This window comes from Leptinotarsa decemlineata, unplaced genomic scaffold (assembly GCF_025532065.1).
Source record: "Leptinotarsa decemlineata unplaced genomic scaffold, Ldec_3_MD MMD2_tig00001621_RagTag_RagTag, whole genome shotgun sequence".
In the NCBI taxonomy this organism is placed as follows: Eukaryota; Metazoa; Arthropoda; class Insecta; order Coleoptera; family Chrysomelidae; genus Leptinotarsa; species Leptinotarsa decemlineata.
In genome coordinates, this window is record NW_027412566.1 from 919,835 (window position 1) to 938,198 (window position 18,364).

General features: G+C 33.7%; 2 protein-coding genes across 2 annotated transcripts; both read right to left on the bottom strand.

Annotated features, from left to right (window-relative positions):
• Window positions 1-563: 563 nt before the first annotated feature.
• Window positions 564-9,166, bottom strand: LOC111504766 (T-complex protein 11-like protein 1). Its single transcript, XM_023159453.2, has 9 exons — window positions 8,512-9,166; window positions 7,953-8,226; window positions 4,594-4,737; window positions 3,832-3,951; window positions 3,647-3,770; window positions 1,992-2,158; window positions 1,609-1,793; window positions 1,016-1,182; window positions 564-962 (listed from the first exon to the last, which is right to left on the bottom strand). Exons 1-9 carry the CDS (start codon window positions 8,628-8,630, stop codon window positions 748-750), a joined length of 1,515 nt encoding a protein of 504 aa, XP_023015221.2. The 5' UTR covers window positions 8,631-9,166; the 3' UTR covers window positions 564-747.
• Window positions 9,167-11,261: 2,095 nt separating this feature from the next.
• LOC111504767 (uncharacterized) lies at window positions 11,262-13,405 on the bottom strand. Its single transcript, XM_023159455.2, has 3 exons — window positions 13,185-13,405; window positions 12,879-13,124; window positions 11,262-11,615 (listed from the first exon to the last, which is right to left on the bottom strand). The coding sequence occupies exons 1-3, from the start codon at window positions 13,284-13,286 to the stop codon at window positions 11,292-11,294; spliced, it is 672 nt and encodes a 223-aa protein (XP_023015223.1). The 5' UTR covers window positions 13,287-13,405; the 3' UTR covers window positions 11,262-11,291.
• Between the last annotated feature and the right edge of the window lie 4,959 nt (window positions 13,406-18,364).

Here is an 18,364-nt window from a genome sequence, read left to right on the forward strand (position 1 = left end):
TGGTTCAGATAATGTCCCGTGTGAGTGGGTTTTCGATATACAGAAGTTTCCCATTTAGTGTCGGACCTCTTCACCAATACGTCTAAGAATGGCAATTCGTTGTGGACTTCCATCTCCATTATGAAAGTGATGGAAGGATTTACGATGTTGATGTGCTTCAGGAAAGTGTCTAGTTCTGCATTCTCATAGTTCCATATTATAAAGGTGTTGTCTACGTATCTCAACCAGACTCGGGGCTTCTTGTGGGCTTCTTCAATGGCCAGAGTTTCTAACCACTCCATGTTTATATTGGCTATAACCGGTGAAAGTGGCGATCCCATTGGCAGTCCCTCATATTGGTTGTTGCTTGTATATTATTTCTTTGTAATTTCAGTTATTTGTTTAATAAAATTGTTATTTTTCTATAAATCTTCTTAATTTTTTACAGATTCTTTCAGGGATGTTAAATCAATTTATATTATATTAGACAATGGAAGTCCGAACTGATAAAATACACCACGAAACATTGTCAACCACCTTCATTAAAAGTAAAAACTGACAATAAAGAAAGAAAATCAAATATCTGTCCTGTGATAAAAATATAATTAGCTAGATATAATAGTCATATTGGTTCTGTTACACAGTTTATAAAAGTACGGAGATTACTAATTACAACCAAAAGCATGTCTGAATAAATACGGGAAACATTATTTACATTATTGTGATAATTGTTAATCAATGAATATATCAAAAATCAACTGATTGAAGTTAATTTGAAGCTTGACTTTGCTTAGGCAGCACCGAAGCAACAATGTCGTAATAATAAATGCAAAATACGGTACTGTTGTGAGAAACGATTCTCAGAAATTGACCCGCAACTTCCGTGAGTTCCTTCTGTAAAGCAGTCAAACCGGAAGGCACTTTCTGGGGTGCAGCAGTTGAAGACTCGATAATATCCTGAAAGAAATCCTTCACTCTTTGCTCTGAAAACGAAGTACATTAGAAAATGCATCAACTGGTAACTGTCGTTACTTACTAACAATACCCCTCACTTTATGATCAGCTAATCCCGTGTCCAATATTTGCTGTTTCAAAGTTGCCTCGACTGCTTGAAATATTTCTGGCAATTCATATTTTCTTTGAGCTTCTTTTACATCGTTTATCACCTGTTCAGCAACGTTTGGTAAAACGTCAATCAGGTCCCTTGAAAGATTGGAAAAATTGATTACTATGACTTGATACAAGAGAATCAAAGGATTTTGACTCAGCGAGAATCAAGTCTAATTTGTGTATTGAAACATTCATCATATACCAAACAACAAAATTCACAAAAAAAACAAAAGCCTCAGCCACCGTATTCACCAGATTTTGACCCCGGGAATTTTTCCTGTTCTCAAGATTGAAGAGACCCATGAAATCATCTCGTTTTGCTTCGACATACCAAAAAGTGAATATCAGAACTGCTTTGAGGTTTTATTTTAAAAACCGGTGGTACAAATGTATTTGAGACTGCTATGAAGGGAACAAAACAGAATTTTTTTGAGAGAAATTAAATTGCGCCTAATTTTTTGAACAGAGTAGTGCATCAGTTTAGTAGTTTCACTAAAGTGTTGATAATCGGCAACTTACTTATCATTTTTCACGTTTTGCAATAGTATAGAAATATGGTCCTTCAAAGATTGTTTGAAAGGTGCTAACGTTTGCAAATCAGCTCCCAGACTGCTGACTGTCACCAGTAGTATTGTTGCTGTGCCAATTAACCGGAAAGTCCTCACTTGTAAATCAATTAATCTTTCGACATCCAACATGAAAGTCTAAAAACCAATAGCTACAGTAACCTGAGAGGGTTTTGAATACAAATACAGTAGAGATGACAGAAGAATACACATGCGTTTTAAAATAATTTTTGTCTTTGTTAAAATAATTCAATATCGATTTTATGTTCCACAAATCTCAGAAATAAATGATGTTTTTTGTCATTTTGTATCCAAAACTTCGCTTGAATCGCTCACCTCGGGATATTCTTCATTTTCCGGCCAATCCAATAAATCTACGCACGCTTGCAAAAATGATTTTTTCAATACTATCCTGATAAACTTCTCGTATTCAACGTCTTGCGGTATAGGCTGATCATTTTTTATATACTTCGTCAACCATCTACGAGTTTGTTCCAAACCATCTGAAAATTTTCAACTGTGACCAAGGCAGTACTCAACTAGAGAGATCGAAATATTCTAAATTACTTCCAAGCAAGTGTAAATTACACTGCAGAATGTTCTAGAGATTTTTAACAAATTGCACAATTCAAATTGTACCCTACAAACAAATGTCTTATTTTGTTACATATATCGGCAGAGTAACACAGTACTTTAAGCATTTTATTATGTAATTTTTGGTCTTTTTATGTAAATCCATAAAGTCCACTTAAAATTGTACATTCAAATTCTTACGTAGTCAAAAAACAGTTTGAGATTTTCACTAAACAATTTTACAAAAACGCAACAAGTGTTTCGCCATACAATGGTAATACACGTGTTGCGTTTTTGTAAAACTATTTAGTGAAAATCTCACAATAAAGTGTTTTTTGAATACGTTAGTTATGGATTTCCATCAAGTATCGTCTAATTCCATCATATATCCAAATTCTAATTTTGCATTCACTTGAATACAAGAGACAATATTAATATCTTCTAACAATAATTGAGGCCACAAGGCTGGTAAGAAAATAAAAAAATGGCTCCAAGTTGGCCCTTTGTAGTAATTTGGAACTAAAGAAAAATATCTTACTGATATAAATCCGTTCAGCAATTACAGAGCTACTCAATGTACACTGTTTATTGAGAGGGCACCTGAATAATAAGACAGAAGGCAAGGAGAATTTTCCGGAAACAAAAATGAGGTTGGTGTCGTCCACTATTAATTTTCCGAATTACCGTGTTAGGAATCACACGTTAAAAGGTAAGACCTCGTTAGTCCTTAGCTCGCACAAGTTTCTCAACTTCTGAGAGTTGTCGTTCGTATGGGGACGACAGCTGAATAACGGAAAAACAGATTTTAAACTTTTCTTCAAATGTTCAACATCCGGCCCACATATGATAATTAGTCTTTATCGAATGTAAGTGTTGGTCCTTCGAGCCGGATATGATCCACCGACCTATGGATCTACAGTCCAGTACAGAAAAGATATTTCATATTTTAGTTAATCGATTTCAGTACAGGGAAGCAGAAAACGTCTTCATCATAAGAAAAAACACAAAATAGCAGTACAATTACTGGAAATGGAATCAGCTTATAAAAAATATGTAGACTTCTGAAGTACTTATTGCATTGAATTTATCTAACACATCATACAACAAACTTTTACTTGAGGAAAGTTGTCATAGTATAAATCAATGGGAGCGTTTATACACCATACTTATGTAAGTGCTGGGAAAAAGTAATAGGCTGTATATCACAGCTATAAAAAGTAAAATGAGAACTTTTTTCATTAGGCAGTTGAATTAGCACAAAAACTAAAGGTAGAATATTGTAGGTATACAAATATTAGTTATTTGTAGGCACAATTGAGCGTTATAGTGGTATGTAGAGGATGATCTAGGGATGAGATATAGTAAGTAAATTTTGTGCAGGAAACTTTAATCAAGTTCTTGATTAAGGAAATCCTTACCAGGTTGAAGAGCTAAAAAATCTGCAAACTTTTTCCTTTCCCAATCCACACTGTGCGTTATTATATCCGGTCTCGCCATTTGCAGTGTAAAGTTCGCCATATCCAACAGCATCAAGTCTAAAGTCTAAATAACAAAAAACATTTGGAATGTTCATTATGAAAAACAGACTAAGATAAATGAATACCTCGAGAATGCCTTTGAAGGTGTCGATAACGTCTGAAGTTTCTGTCAATTCTGTAATTTTGTCATCTCGAATGGGTGCACATAACTTCGACATTACAGATACTACATATTGTGCGTAATTCTAAAAAAAAAAATTGATGAGCCACGTATCCCAGAATGACATATTGAAAATTCAGAAGTTCGTAGATGGAACCGATAAAAAGAAATTAAGGTTGTTGGGGATTTTTTGTCAGCGATCTGAACCACCAAAATTATCATCGATTTATACTAGACCAATGGCTTGTGAGGGCATGAGTATTGTTACGTTTTTCCCGTCAGTTTGACAATAATTGACTACAATGTACAATTGAACCGAACTTTATTTCACTGCTACACCGACAATACAAACACTTTAACTGTATTTCAGACTAATACTCGAATGTCTATCGCCTTGTTAGCTCACTTCGTACCGCACTTTCAACTAGACTAACCCCATCTGTCTGTTGGTGGTGCTTATATGTGCCAATGGAAGTTTCAAGGCGAGAGGAATATTCTCGAAACGACGCCACATCTAGAACGATGGAGAAACACAAGTAGAGTTGAGCGCGACCTTGGCCAAGTCACACACCAGCGGCGGCCGGCGTTATTTTGTTTCAGGGGATAATTTACAACAGCATGTTACAAAGTTTCAGCGAAAAGAGGGTAAAACTTCTGTGCGAATTAAGAGATTAACATTTTTTACTGCTAATAAAAGTAATGTAATTATTAGATAGTAGGTACTAACCTTGAAATCCAAAGTCCCTTGTTCTGCTTGCTGTTTGATGAGAGCAGAATCTAAAATTTCCGAAATTTGTTGTCGTATTCTTGTATGCTGTGGTAGGAGCAATGAAAATAATCCTTGTTTTATCTCTTCCAAAAGAGTAAATGCCTGTGAATGTGATAATAATGTGTTAGTAGAGAATCTGTTGAATTAATGACTAATGGAACTTGAAAAATATACGATATGGTTCTTTTACAGCTTTTGAACTTCTCAATTGTTACCTCATTTTTTGAAGAATATCAGTTAGATACATTAATACTGTGGAATTCGTCACATACTATTTACTAAACTGTAACAGGTGTCTTCTTACATGATTTTCATACTTCACTAATACTAGTATAAATGTATTAGTTTAACTGGAATAGAATACACTATGTCTCAATATAATTCCAAAACTATCCTAATTATGGAAAGTTTATATTCTTTTTGTATAACTCTTTGAGGCAAACAAAATGTATTCTCTGTAAAATTTAGATATTCGTAGTGGTTTCAGAGTTTTGGTTAAAATTAGATTTTCCAAGAATAATAAATATTCATTATACTATTGAAATCAGAAAAAAAATTGAATTGAACTTTTTTGTACACTTTTAAAAAAGAAAAAAAGGCTTATACTCTTTGTCACTCCAAATTTTCGAAAAAATAAATAGGTAATTTACCGGAAAAACAACTTTTCTATTTTCCGATCACTTTGGCTCATATATGTGGTGAAAATTCTAAGGAAATGTCTCAATTCGTGCGGCAAATGTCGCCCTACAAAAATTTTCTGAACAAACAGATGGCAAGAAAACTATATTAAAAAAATCTGATTCAATACAACTTCTCCTAAGCAAGTATTAGTGTTTCTTTTTGGAGTAAAAATGTCGGAGTCTGCTGTAAGGACCATGGTATACCACTCTCTAAAGGTCGTGATGATGTAATATAAAAAGATCATTTTATTCCTGCTGAGATGTATGAAAATTCTGCTGGGATAACAAATCTGAATATTGGAAGAGGCTGAATTGAATGACTGACTGATTTCATAATTTAATATTGCTAAAAGAATGGTCAGACTTCAATTCTTTTTGAAGACTTCAATAATCATTGCAGAACTGAATATTGCAGATAAAATTGATAAATAAAAAATCCTCACTGTTATTGGTTCTTGTATTGAGTCCTAACTTTATAGAAAACTTCATAAACTAATATATGTTCATCATTGATAGATTGAATATGAGTTCATCCTTATATAAATGAAACTGACTAATTGATTCAATGAACTTGAAACCCACCCGGTAACCTTGAATAAATTGGCGCGATTTTCCAAGCGAAATTGTTCATAATAACAAACACAACATTAAAACTCAGCAGACGTAAATAAGTACACAAATATGACTGTTGGCGAACTGGCCCAACGTGGAAAATCTAAAATCTGCAAGGATTATAATCTCACGAGTTATTTTATAGACAAACGCTTCAACATGGAGGTATCTCCATTCACGTCCTTAATAACTTGACTAGTAAACCTCTCCTTTTGAATTATTTTTGCAATAAACAACATGCTGAATTATGTGGTATTGAAATAACAAATACAAACACTGCTCTTATTACAACCTGAGGATATTCTCTATCAAGAAAAAACGATTTCCTCTTTAATAAAATTCAAGAGCTTTTAACACTATCATCGAAAAAATATAAAAAATAATGCTAACTAGTGATTTCAACATTGACATGAATAAAAATGGTCATGTTTGTACATCTCAGATAAATATAATAGAATCTTTGGGACTGAAACATGAAATAATTAGCCACACAAGTGTTCGGTTATAGAGCTCCAAGTGTTTCGGTTATATTGATAACATTATTACCAACTTTAACGAAAATTAATGTTGTACTGGAATATTAGATCCTGGTATCTCACAGATTAATGGGCGCTTCACTTTTACTATGAGTCTGGGGGATATGAAAATTTCTCTAGAGTCTGTTGATTGGCATAGTTTTCACAAAAATATAATCTCATTGAAGTCGCTAGCGAAATTCTTGAACAATACACATATAGCTCTCTCACATGCAAACATAACCCCTTGATAATAACAAAAATAAAAAATGAGACCTGCAAGTACCTTGCAAACATTGTGCATATTTAAACAAATTGATGAGTCGGCAGTACACAAGGCCAAAAAAGAATCTTATGATTATTTCATACAAAACTCAAACAATAAAAAATAAAGATATGTGGAAATTGGTGAACTATGAATGAAATTCAGCTAGTGACCTCAATATAACCTCAAATAATGTCAGCCCTAATGATTTCAACAAATTTTTCTCAAATACAGCCAAGAATATCATTATTTCTCTGCCATCCCACAATAAAGTTACACTAAATTGTTATTCAAACCTTCGTCCTTCTTCTCACTATCGATTATATATGAAAAGGCCGGCAATTCCTATACACAAGCTCAAGAATACCTCTAAATGGTAATATAATTTGCTGTTGTTTTACTGAAGGGGTATTTTGAAGTAAGCAAAGTTGTGCCAATTTATAAAAAAGAAGATTAGAATTTACCAGGAAATCCCCATTTCAGGAAATTCTGATTAAAAAGCGCCTAATGACTTATTTTCATAACTTTAGCTTTCTTTATAGCCATCGATTCAGTTTAATCAACAGAAAATCTACAACTGAAGCAGTGGTAAGGGTAATTCAAAAAGTGTTATAAATTGCTTTGTTAACTTTTTGGGATCTCAGCAAGGCATTCGATTGTATTGATCACAATATTCTAATCTATATGGAATACTGTCCTCAAAGCTTATTTTACAAAAATATGTCGGCCAGACTAAGCAAGCAACTAAAACTCGTTTCAAAGAACACCACAAATATTCGATTTCAAAAACACAAAAAATCTATTGTCGTTCAATTCGCCTTGGAGAACTACCACAGAATAACTGAAAACTGTCTGTAATTTTTGAGAACGGTACATGACACTAGATTTTTTGATGCCTTCAAAAGCCTAGAAATTGCTAAGTGTGGCATAAAAACTATGAACACAACCCATTATATTTTTTTATGAATCACTTTTCAGAAATGTGATGTCTTCACCGCCTGAAGACAGCAACTTGGTTCGTGAAATGCAAGTCATTTCTGGTGATTGGGAAACATGCTTGTTTTTTGGATCCAACTATTTGCACCTCATCACAACTTACTATTGTGCCTGTTCAAATTTATAATTAAATAGTAAACAAATTAGATAAGATTCAGAGTAGTGACGGTAATCTCAAATTTGTAGAATCTTGTATACTAATTTGGAGTTATCTGTGAAAAAATAATGAAAAAAAAACAAATAAATTACCAGCGTATAATTGGGAGGATCTTCAGCCAACTGCTGTCTCAAAATGTCCCAAAAAGCTTTATGCATCGTGTCCTTAACAACTTTTTGCACACTGTTTGGATCTGGCTCAGCCTTCTTCAACTTGAAGTCTTTGTCGACAACAATTTGATGCACCAAAGCCATATCTCTCATCCCATTAGCCGCCTGCATAATTTCTTCCAATGAAACAAATTTTGGGGGTGACGCAGCAGTCAATCCACTGGTAACCATGAATTGTTGGGAAGTCGTTCGCTGCCTAAAATTATGCCTTATGAAGTATAGTAGTAGAAAAATTTTCCCTTTTATATTAATATATGTTGAATCATTCATATACAACAAGAAAGATATGGATCCCAGAAATGACCCTTGTGGCACTTACTATTTTCAATTTGGACTTCTAATGAATATGAAGAGGTTGTCACAAGCTGACTTCTGAGATAATTCTCGAACCACTTACAAGTAAATCGAAGAATGCCATAAGATAGATAATATAACGATATTTTGGGTGATCATCATTAGAGAAGTAAAGAATGTATTTTACCTATTTCCAGTAAATCCAACTGCTCCATCGTCACTAGTAAATGAACACTCACTAGTTGTCCTGTTTCTAGGTAAATTTCCTGTATCTTTAGGTTCACTTGGTGTTCTCTCATCACTCATTTTCAACGTGATGATTTGATAATTTTGATATCGGAATCAACGAGCTGAAAGCGTTGCAAATGTTTGGGAATTTAGGCCAAAAATCTATTTTCGGCCACCAGTCCAGCAATGTAAGTATTGCTGCAATTCTCGGCAGATATGCAACACTTCCGGGTTGGTTCTCTTTGTTATAAATGCTTACGTAGGAATAGTTAATAGTTACTTTCAATTACTGTTGACTTACTATTTACAACTGTTTATAGAGTTAGCGAAGGTTGATGGAAGTTTGTCACTGAAATTTTGAGTTATTGTTTTGTCCCCAACGCAAACAGCTGATTATTGTTTACCAACAAACGTCAAAGTAACAATGAAGCCAGGATTGTTTTACACGATACCCCTACTAATCGCAAGAACTGGTTTACACTAAAGGAAATAAAAAACATCAGTAATTTCTGGAAATGTCATTGCCATCGATGATTTCATTGGCCATTGTTGTCTGGGAGCATGAGGAATTAATTTTCCCAATATAGTGAATCAAAACACTTCAAGGTCAACATGTCAATAAATAGACCATAGAACATAGAATTTTTGCAACCAGTGGCAAAGAATGTTTTACTGAGATAAAAAGCGACTGTAGACAACAGTCGGTCGCATGTATTCTGCCTCTAGGTAGATATCATTTACATGATATAGAGTGGGTTAGTTGAAATAACAAATAACATTAAAAATCGAAAACAGATACAAACAAACATCTGAAGTGTTCAAAACAGTTGAACAATATAAACTAAAATATCAAATTATTTGTATCTAATGTATTCTAGGGTCAAGTTCTCGTTAAATTTTTTTTCGTTAAAAAATTATCATTAAGCTATTAGAGATTTGAAATTGTTTGTCTTTGTAAATATAATCGATTTCACCGTATAGAAATTTTAAGACATTCCTCTTTTAACGTTTCCAATTCCTTATTGGGCACACTTTCTCGTGGATTCCTGATGAGTGCCAAAAGTTCATTCAGTTCGTGTTAATGAAAACTTTAATTTCCAACTCAAGTTAGCGGATGGAACAATTATTGACCACGAGGAGGTAGTTATAATTAAAGATAACAAATTCTGATTTGTTTGTTACAAAATTACCTGATACATCCAGTAATTGCTATTGGTTTTTATTTCGACCAAAATATCAATGGCGTCGAAATGATTTGAGATTTTTTCAAAAAGAACACCTCACGATTTGGTTTCCACAAACTTTATTTGAAAAATATATCACAACATGTTTCGCTAGCACAGTAGCTTTGTCAAGTGATTTGAATGATTCAAGGATGAAGGATTCAAATCACTTGACAAAGCTACTGTGCTAGCGAAACATATTGTGATATATTTTTCAAATGAAGTTTGTGGAGATCAAATCATGAGGTGTAGTTTTTGAAATTACTATGGATCTTCATCAAGTAACGGCCGAATCAATCAGAAAAAAAATGATTTGAGGTTATTTTTGGGTCCATTTCAAGAAAAAAATTATATGAACATATATATACCAGGTAAACCCCGGGACTTTTGAACTACAGGGTGCCGAAAATTTCAGAAAAAGCACTTCTTTTAATAAAATTGAAGGTGTGTGGCATTAGTGGCATTTTAAAAAGAAAAATAATACGTCATTCATTTTTCTTGAATTAGAAATAATTTTTGACATTCACATTGCTCTCTGAGCAAATCTGCTGAGCTCTAGATCTTCGTTTGACGTACGTTTCACGGAAAAAAATTAAATTCATCCTTTGACAAAACATTGGATATTATTGAGGATTGAAAATCGCAACGTATTTAGTAGCTAAAAAACTATTTGTTTTATAAGCATAATTATTTTTAAAGTTCCTTACTTTCCAGTATCTATAGTTTATCGATAAATTAGGTATTCAATGTGAAACTTTTAGATACCTTTGGCTACAATATGAGACAGAAGATTTATGAATTTTGACATAAGTGCTAGTTTTCTAGACCCAACAGATATATGATTCAAAATAGCAGCCCTTTCATTATTATTTAGAATTTCCCATGAATAATAAACATAATCGTTATACCAGTACTTTGTATGCCTCAAAATGTGAAACTAAAATAAAAACTAATATTTGTGTCTACTTATGATGTTATAAGTTGATATAATTTTTAGTTATATTCTGTGAATACTGATTATACGTAAAGATTCATCTAAAATTCGCGTCATCCATAGACTCAGTTTTTTGATATCCTGTCCACGTAGAAACAATTCTGGAACAGTGGATGTTCCAGTTATGTTGCAAAAAATAATTTGTTTTTCTTTTCATTTATTGTTAGTCGGTCCTTATACTGTGGAAATCATACATCGCCATTTTGTAACTACCGCCATTTTGAATTGAAAATGGCGGCATTTAGGTAATAATAATAATCGTATATTGTCACGAGAACCACACTTATGTGCAAATTTTAGCTCAATAGGATACGAAAAAAATCTCAAGAAACATTGTTGTTAAACCTTAAAAGTCATTGAAACTTTTTATTTCACTTTCAGAACAATTTTTCATCTTCAAGTTATTTGTTAGCTTGGGAAACTTGAATGTGTTGAATCAATAATACTATAAAAAGTTACTTTTGATAAACCAGTAAATATATTTTCAGAGAATTAAAATCACTCCTTTATTCTTTTAAATCTTTATGAAACAAACTTTTTAAGTAATTTGAACAACTTTAGTGTACAAAAATCCAAGCAAGTTTGATTATCTCTATTTTTGGACTCGATATCTGCCCCGTTCTCTGCCAATAGTACAGCAATGTCCTGTCTGTCTTCTTCGCAGGCCAAATGCAGGGCGGTGTTACCATAAATATCCTTGTTGTTGATTCTCAGCTGGTCTTTGTGTTCGAGCAATAGCTTAACTATTGCGAGGTTACCTTTCGAAGCAGCTCGATGTAAAGGAGTACTACCACGTTCATCGGCAATATTTATATCAGCTCCTTTATCCAGTAATAATTGGCAAATCTTAAAAAAAGTCATTAATCATTACATAATCGTTAAGGCCAGTTATCAAAATAGTTGTATTTGTTTTTACACCCAGTTAATTTATATGATATTGCAGAGGTAACAAAAAATTTGAATTCAAAATCTTCAGGCTGCGATAAAAAAGATAATTAATGGGAGTATTATCATTACTCATATAATCAATCAATAGGTAATTCTCCCAGAAAGTTTTTTCATAGAAACTAAAACTAGTACTTGTTATTTTTCTGCACAAAAAAGGAAATGCTGAACAAATATATAATCACAGAGCTATTACTTTGTGTTTGAGCTTTCCTAAGATATTTAAATCAATTGTAAATAAGGTACTATTGAAATTTCTTAGGGATATCAGACAATTCTCACATGGACAGCATGATATTTTGAAATATCGGCAAAACATTGTGTGAGTTCGTTGACGAGATTACTGGAGCACTGGATAGAAACGTAGCTTTGGAATTATTTATTGACTTCTCCAAGGTGTTCAACAGTGTTAATCACGAAATCCTTTTGTATTAACCACAGAAGCTATTATAAGGTTTGAATCCTTCCTTTGAAATAGGCAGCAACAAGTCAAATGTGATTGTTTGATTGTGATCGAGTTTCTGATGTTGTAGGTGTACCCCAATGATCAATATTGGGACCTATGTTGATTCTAATATATAAATGAATGTGGTCCGAACACCGAAAACACCAAGACTGAACAGTCTCAACTGGTAATTCCTCAGAGAGTAACTTCAAATGATGTTTATCAACTTTTCCGAATCCACAAGACTTTTGGTCTTGTGAAAGAAAAATATTCTATTGGGAAAGTGTTATATGTTGAAAGAATTTTTCACTGATTTTTAAATCTTACCATTTTTCATCATTTTATGGGAAATATTGATATTTTGTTGGTGGGAGTATCTTATTTGTTCTTCTATAGATTTTGAATCTGTTAACACCATTTCAGACATTCAACTTTGATACAGAGGCATTAATGATGAATTTATTATTAATAAAACCATGGCAAATGTAACATTTCACACATTTTCAACCACAATTGTGTCATTTTCGTGGCAGCTTTATTTGTACTATAAGTGAAATGTGAAACATTCCATTTTTCCCTCAATAATATAAAGCGAAGTACATACTTCCCAATGAAATTTCTCAATGTTTGTCATACTTCATTTCTCATCAATATTATTTTCATTTTGACAATGGCTCATTTGGACAAGGTGAATTTTTAAAGGATTGCACAAAGAATACCTCCAACCAGCCCTTCGAAGCTGCATATTGTAGTGACGAATGTCCTTGTGCATTTTTATGATTCACGTCATCACATCTTTCGAGGATGAACTTCACAATTTCAGTATGGCCTGCAGAGCTAGCAAGAATCAAAGGGTTTGTATTTGTATCATCAACTGGATTGATAGGAGATTTCAATTCGATGAGATAAGTGACAAGTTTCAAATTGCCACTGAGGACGGCCCAATGTATGAGCATGCGTTTTGTCTGAAAACGATTTCTATAAGGTAATTAGGTGAACATTTATTGAGTGTTTCTAATACTCACTGAATCAGTTTGTTGAATAAGTTCAGGGTTTTCATCTACTTTAGACATTACAAATTCCAAATCGCCTTTATGTGCGGCTTCGAACACAGTTGGTGTAACCATTTTGAATTATTTTGTATTATTCAGATTAATTTTCTATTTTCTACCATCTACTTTCAGAATCTCTTTAACAACTTTCAAAAAACTACCAATCATCTACAAAACAAGGTTGCCAACATATTATGTTGACATCGACATCGACAATGTCATCCTACCACTAACATCGAAGTATTTTCAGAAAACAGTCTGCAGACAGCAGTCTTAGATTTTGTGAACATTTTTGAATTTTTGATTAAAACACTGAATTCCCACCCTTCCATCTCAATGTGTTAGATATCGGATCATGTATAAAAACAAAGGTTTTTATTGTACATTTTTTTACATGAGCTACCGACTCGTGGGAAATGGAGTTCAGTTGTTGTTTGGTTTTTGAATTAGGAATATATGTGTGGTTGTGAACTGGAAACGTTTTATTTCATTTCAATATATAACACAATGTATGAAAATTTCTCTAACTAAAAAAAATAAAGATTTGTAAGTTCTCTACAAAGTTGCATATTTCTACAAAGAAGTGTCTTATGATACAAACTGGAAGAACAAATCCACACGAAACAATTAATTTGACTCGAAAATCATTTTTTAAGAAAGATGCATGCTGAAGTTAGACGTACAACATTCATTAGTTCCAATATTTCCGACAGAGGTCGTAGTAGTCCAATCGAAACTGCAAGGCATTTTTTTAATAATAAGGACTCTCAACACAAATTTTGCTCCCGTACACCAAAACTGCAATACTTTTCGAAACTTGTGTTTCACCCACTCAGTTAGCGTCATCATTAGATGTACTAATTATTCTCGTCAAAAGTTTTGAGGGAGGAGTGTCTTTATGTTGGATACATTCAACGCCATAGGTTTGATCTGTTTAACCTTCAAGGGATCTATATAGTTTCTCTTTAGAAAATAAGAATTGGTTACCATATTGAAATAACGTTTTTATTAATCTTCCATTAATGTATAAGATTTTTTAATTTCAATGATCATTTGAACATTAACTAATGAATACAATTTCCGATCTAGTAGCCGCTTTATTTAACTATAGAAAAAACATCCTGATGACCGCTAGCGAGGCCACGATACTCTTAATAACAATCAATATGACTACCATGCAACAATACTCAGAGGCGGATCGCGACATCGAAATTCAATACATTCCAAATGATTATTGTAATATATGCATGCGCATGCATCCATATATAAATTATCTCCCATGAAAATTACCCTCCTCGAAATCCAGAAATTACCACCCTAGAAAATTAAATCTAAATTCGCCTTTGACTCAGAACTCAGAACATATGCTCTCACGGCTAGAGTCACGATGAAAGAGAACAAAATCTGCTGTATCATCATTTGTATGTGCGTTGACTGCGAGGAGGAAGCTTATATCTCGAAGTCTCAGTAGTAATTTAATGACGAGCTCCGCCACTACCATCTCCGTGATGGTGGAGATGATAGTGGCAGAGTGTTCATGCGAATGCTCACTCCTGATTGTTGGATTGCTCTGGATCAAAGCAACCCAGCAAAAGTGCGAACCAATTAGTTTCTGAGTCATAGGACCTATTTGATTAGCCTTAGTTAATACTGACGGAAATGAAATTTGAAGCATATTTCCTATATGTAAATGAGGGCGATGACACCACCTAAAGAAGATGCCATCTACGGGATCGACAAAGAACTAGAATATAAAAAATAAACGAGGCTCACAAGGGGATATGTGAGGACAGGTGAACCAGCAATGTGAACCAGCCTATAACCACTGATGAGACCTAGGGCGGGTCGAAACAGCGCTGTCTGGTGTTGAATCACGAATGCGTTGTACTCGAGCTCTAATTTACAACCATATTTCCTATGTATGGTTGGGTTTACTACCTCGGTAAAGTCATATTTCAGTAGACTATAACTTTAGCATATTCTCAATTAATATTTTGAAACATTGAAATATGTGGAGTCAATAAGTAACTCCGGTTCATGGATATAAGTAAATGTTGGTGAATGTACAGCAAATACTAGTATCAGTTCTTTTTTAGACAGCTATAAAGACTACGAAGTATTTATTGAGATTACTTTATCAAAGAATGCATTTCCGGGAAACATAAACAAATAAAACCAAAACTTTGACAAAACCACACGAGAACTATGCAGTTATTAATATCTGCTGTTTGCTGTTGTAGAAAAGTTGAATCTGAATTAAATTTGATTATGTGAGTTTTGATGAGAGCCTTTTGAAGTTTCACTATTCAAAGGAAAACTATTACGTTGTGGATTCGTGTATATTTTTTTATCGCAGCACAACCATGAAACGTTAATTCACTTACATTTCTGTTATGAGGCTCTGCTATTAATTGTATGATTTCAATATGTTGTTTATATTTCATTTCTCTGTTTGTATTATTCGATTAAATGTTGAGCTTTCAATCGATTCCTGAGTACGAATATTTTTGTAGCACAATTCTTCATATATTTCTTTTGTTTATTTGAGTTTGGCTTCGAACGAAGATTTGAGATTTTCAAAAACTTAGTGGGAATTCATTCCGTTTTTTCATTCGGTAAATGATTATTTCACCATATTATATGTAATACTTTCCAGGTTTGGAGATTGTTCATCAATTCAAATCTTATTTGATTTTGGTGAGATTGTTGTCACTCATGACTTGTTGTATTTGTGCCACTTACCTATATGTGAAAAATTGGCTGAAAATCGCTCAAGGATACCGTATAGTAATAAGCTGAAAAGATGCAAAAAATGGAAAGTTGGAAAATATTAATAGCATTATTGTATAGAGTACAAAATTATCTATCGATCATTATTATACTATGACACATTAAAATGAATATTCATCAAGATATGTTGCTACAAAAACACATGACATTAAAACGGACAAAACTTTTAAAACAACTTAATAGGTATAATGCCATCAATTTTTATTACAGACTGCCACTTTCTTTAAAGAAGTCGAATTCTGAAAATACGTTCTGTAAGAAAGTTGAGAACTCACTACTGGTGAAAAATTGAAAAGAAGAAAATATCAAAATCTTGGTAACACTATCTGTTCCATCCAGTAGCGGTTGAAACTTTTGGTGTTTATGGCCCGGAGTCTCTGTTATTCGTTCATGTATTCGGAAGGAGAATAGTCCAAGCAACGAAAGATCACCGTTCTACCTCTTTTTTGATAGAAAGAATTAGTATCTTTATTCAACGTGGTAATGCTGCTTCCGTCCTCCTTCACATAATTTTGATGAGATCATGCATTGATTATTTCAGTACGGAACTAAAATCTGCTGGAAACAAGCCGAGATATGTGGATATTCATCAGTTTCCTATCAAGGTTAATTCGCAAGTAATTCGTCCATCTTCTTCTTTTTTAGTGCGGTCAATGCTTGCCTCCAAATATGATTTGCAGTCCTCGTGGCTCTGGTTCCTTCTCAGTGGAAGAGCTTCGTGAAGCGAGAGCCTAATCGATCCCTCTACGAAAAACCCTTTATCATTTGGAAAGATCGATTGCAGCTGGAGAAATGGTTCTCATGCAGATTCTGTGAAACATGTTGTTCCTTACGAATCAGTAGAGAGTTGTCCTGAAAAACTTGAGAATAAAATTGGATTAGATTATTTAGGAAACACTTGCTACATGAATAGTATTTTACAAGTGTTGTCCAAGACGAAGAATTTCAAGAACGAGGTTTTAATGATGAATGAGAATGTTTCCTACTTATTCAACAAACTCAAACACCTGTTCATGTAGCTGCAGTTTCGTAAGAATGCATTATCTTTTCCTCCAACCGATTTTCTGGAGTCTTTGAAGTCCACTAGATACTCGTTAGGACAACAAGAGGTAAATGTTCAAGAGGTAGCGAAAACGTATGTGAATTTCTGGAACTTCACCTAGCGTTTCCTAATATGACTAATAACCAGTCCGTGCATAGCTTATTGTTAAATCATCTGAAAATGGAATTTTTAACAGGTGATGATCGACTGTATTGCCAAACATACATGTTTCCTTATAACTGACTGTTATGAGGAAACAAGTATAGCTGAGGCACCAGTCAATCTAATAATAACACTGATGATCTTCAAACAAGACTCAACCTCTGACGCAAGCACCAAACTCTTTCGAAGGTTCGAAATAGATGAACACTTCAATCTAGCAGACCACTGTGCTAATCTTCATGCAGTCATTGTTCACTGTGGTTCTGGCGTTGAATCTGGTCATTATTACGCCTTGGTCAAAGACGAAACGGACTGATTTAAGTTTGACGATAGTTATGTCACTAAGTGTTCTGGCGATGTATTGAATTTATTGGAGCCTCTGGAGACACCCTACATTTTGTTTCATGAGAGAGGACATTGGCAGATCAAGATCTTCAGATGATGTGGTGCGGCAGTTTTTTCCGGGTTTTACTGCAGCTGAAAAAGCAAATGCGCCACTGGAATCAATGAAGTCGCCCCGGAGCGCCAATTAATTTTTGTTGTTGTTTAATAATTTCATGATTTGTATTTCAATTATGAAAACTATTATTTTATAGGATACTTTTACAGAAAAATAATTCCATTTTTTATCGCTGTAATGTTTTACTTATATTTTTTGCTTCAGTTTCAGTGTTATGACTTCTGATTTTACCTTATTTTATATAATGATTTATGACTTCGGCAAGCATATATGTATATATGTGTATATGTAAGTTGGCGAATGTGTAAATCTGAGTATATGCAAATATTATCTTCACATTTTTTTATCTCATCAAGTACATTAAGTGCTGTGAAACCTGCGTTTTTTTAATGTAATTACTCATTTTTGACCTACTGTATATCGCAAATGGTGAATAGATATTATCATTATTGTAATTGGAACATTTCGCGGACCACCCTGTAACCTAAATTCCCAATCGACTTCTGACAATAAATCGTCAAAAAGTTAGTTACTCTCGTAGGTATTCCCATAATCAGGCAACTTGGCTGAAGCCATTGAAAGTGCAAAGCTTCATCAATTGTATTGAGTAGTGGATATACGAAAAACTCAAAAGTAATACAGGAACAATAGTTAGGGAAAGGTGAGCGCGATCTTCCCTATTGCTCCTGTGCTGACTCC

Bases quoted from the DNA above. Each gene is read 5' to 3' on its own strand.
- LOC111504766 (XM_023159453.2), bottom strand. From the start codon at position 8,630: ATGAGTGATGAGAGAACACCAAGTGAACCTAAAGATACAGGAAATTTA. The intron at 8,227-8,511 runs GTAAAATACATT...GCATAATTTTAG, and splicing joins GTTGGATTTACTGGAAATAG to GCAGCGAACGACTTCCCAAC. The intron at 963-1,015 runs GTAAGTAACGAC...CTTCGTTTTCAG, and splicing joins TAAAGTGAGGGGTATTGTTA to AGCAAAGAGTGAAGGATTTC.
- LOC111504767 (XM_023159455.2), bottom strand. From the start codon at position 13,286: ATGGTTACACCAACTGTGTTCGAAGCCGCACATAAAGGCGATTTGGAA. The intron at 13,125-13,184 runs GTGAGTATTAGA...AATCGTTTTCAG, and splicing joins TTATTCAACAAACTGATTCA to ACAAAACGCATGCTCATACA. The intron at 11,616-12,878 runs GTATTCTTTGTG...ACTTTTTTTAAG, and splicing joins CTTCGAAGGGCTGGTTGGAG to ATTTGCCAATTATTACTGGA.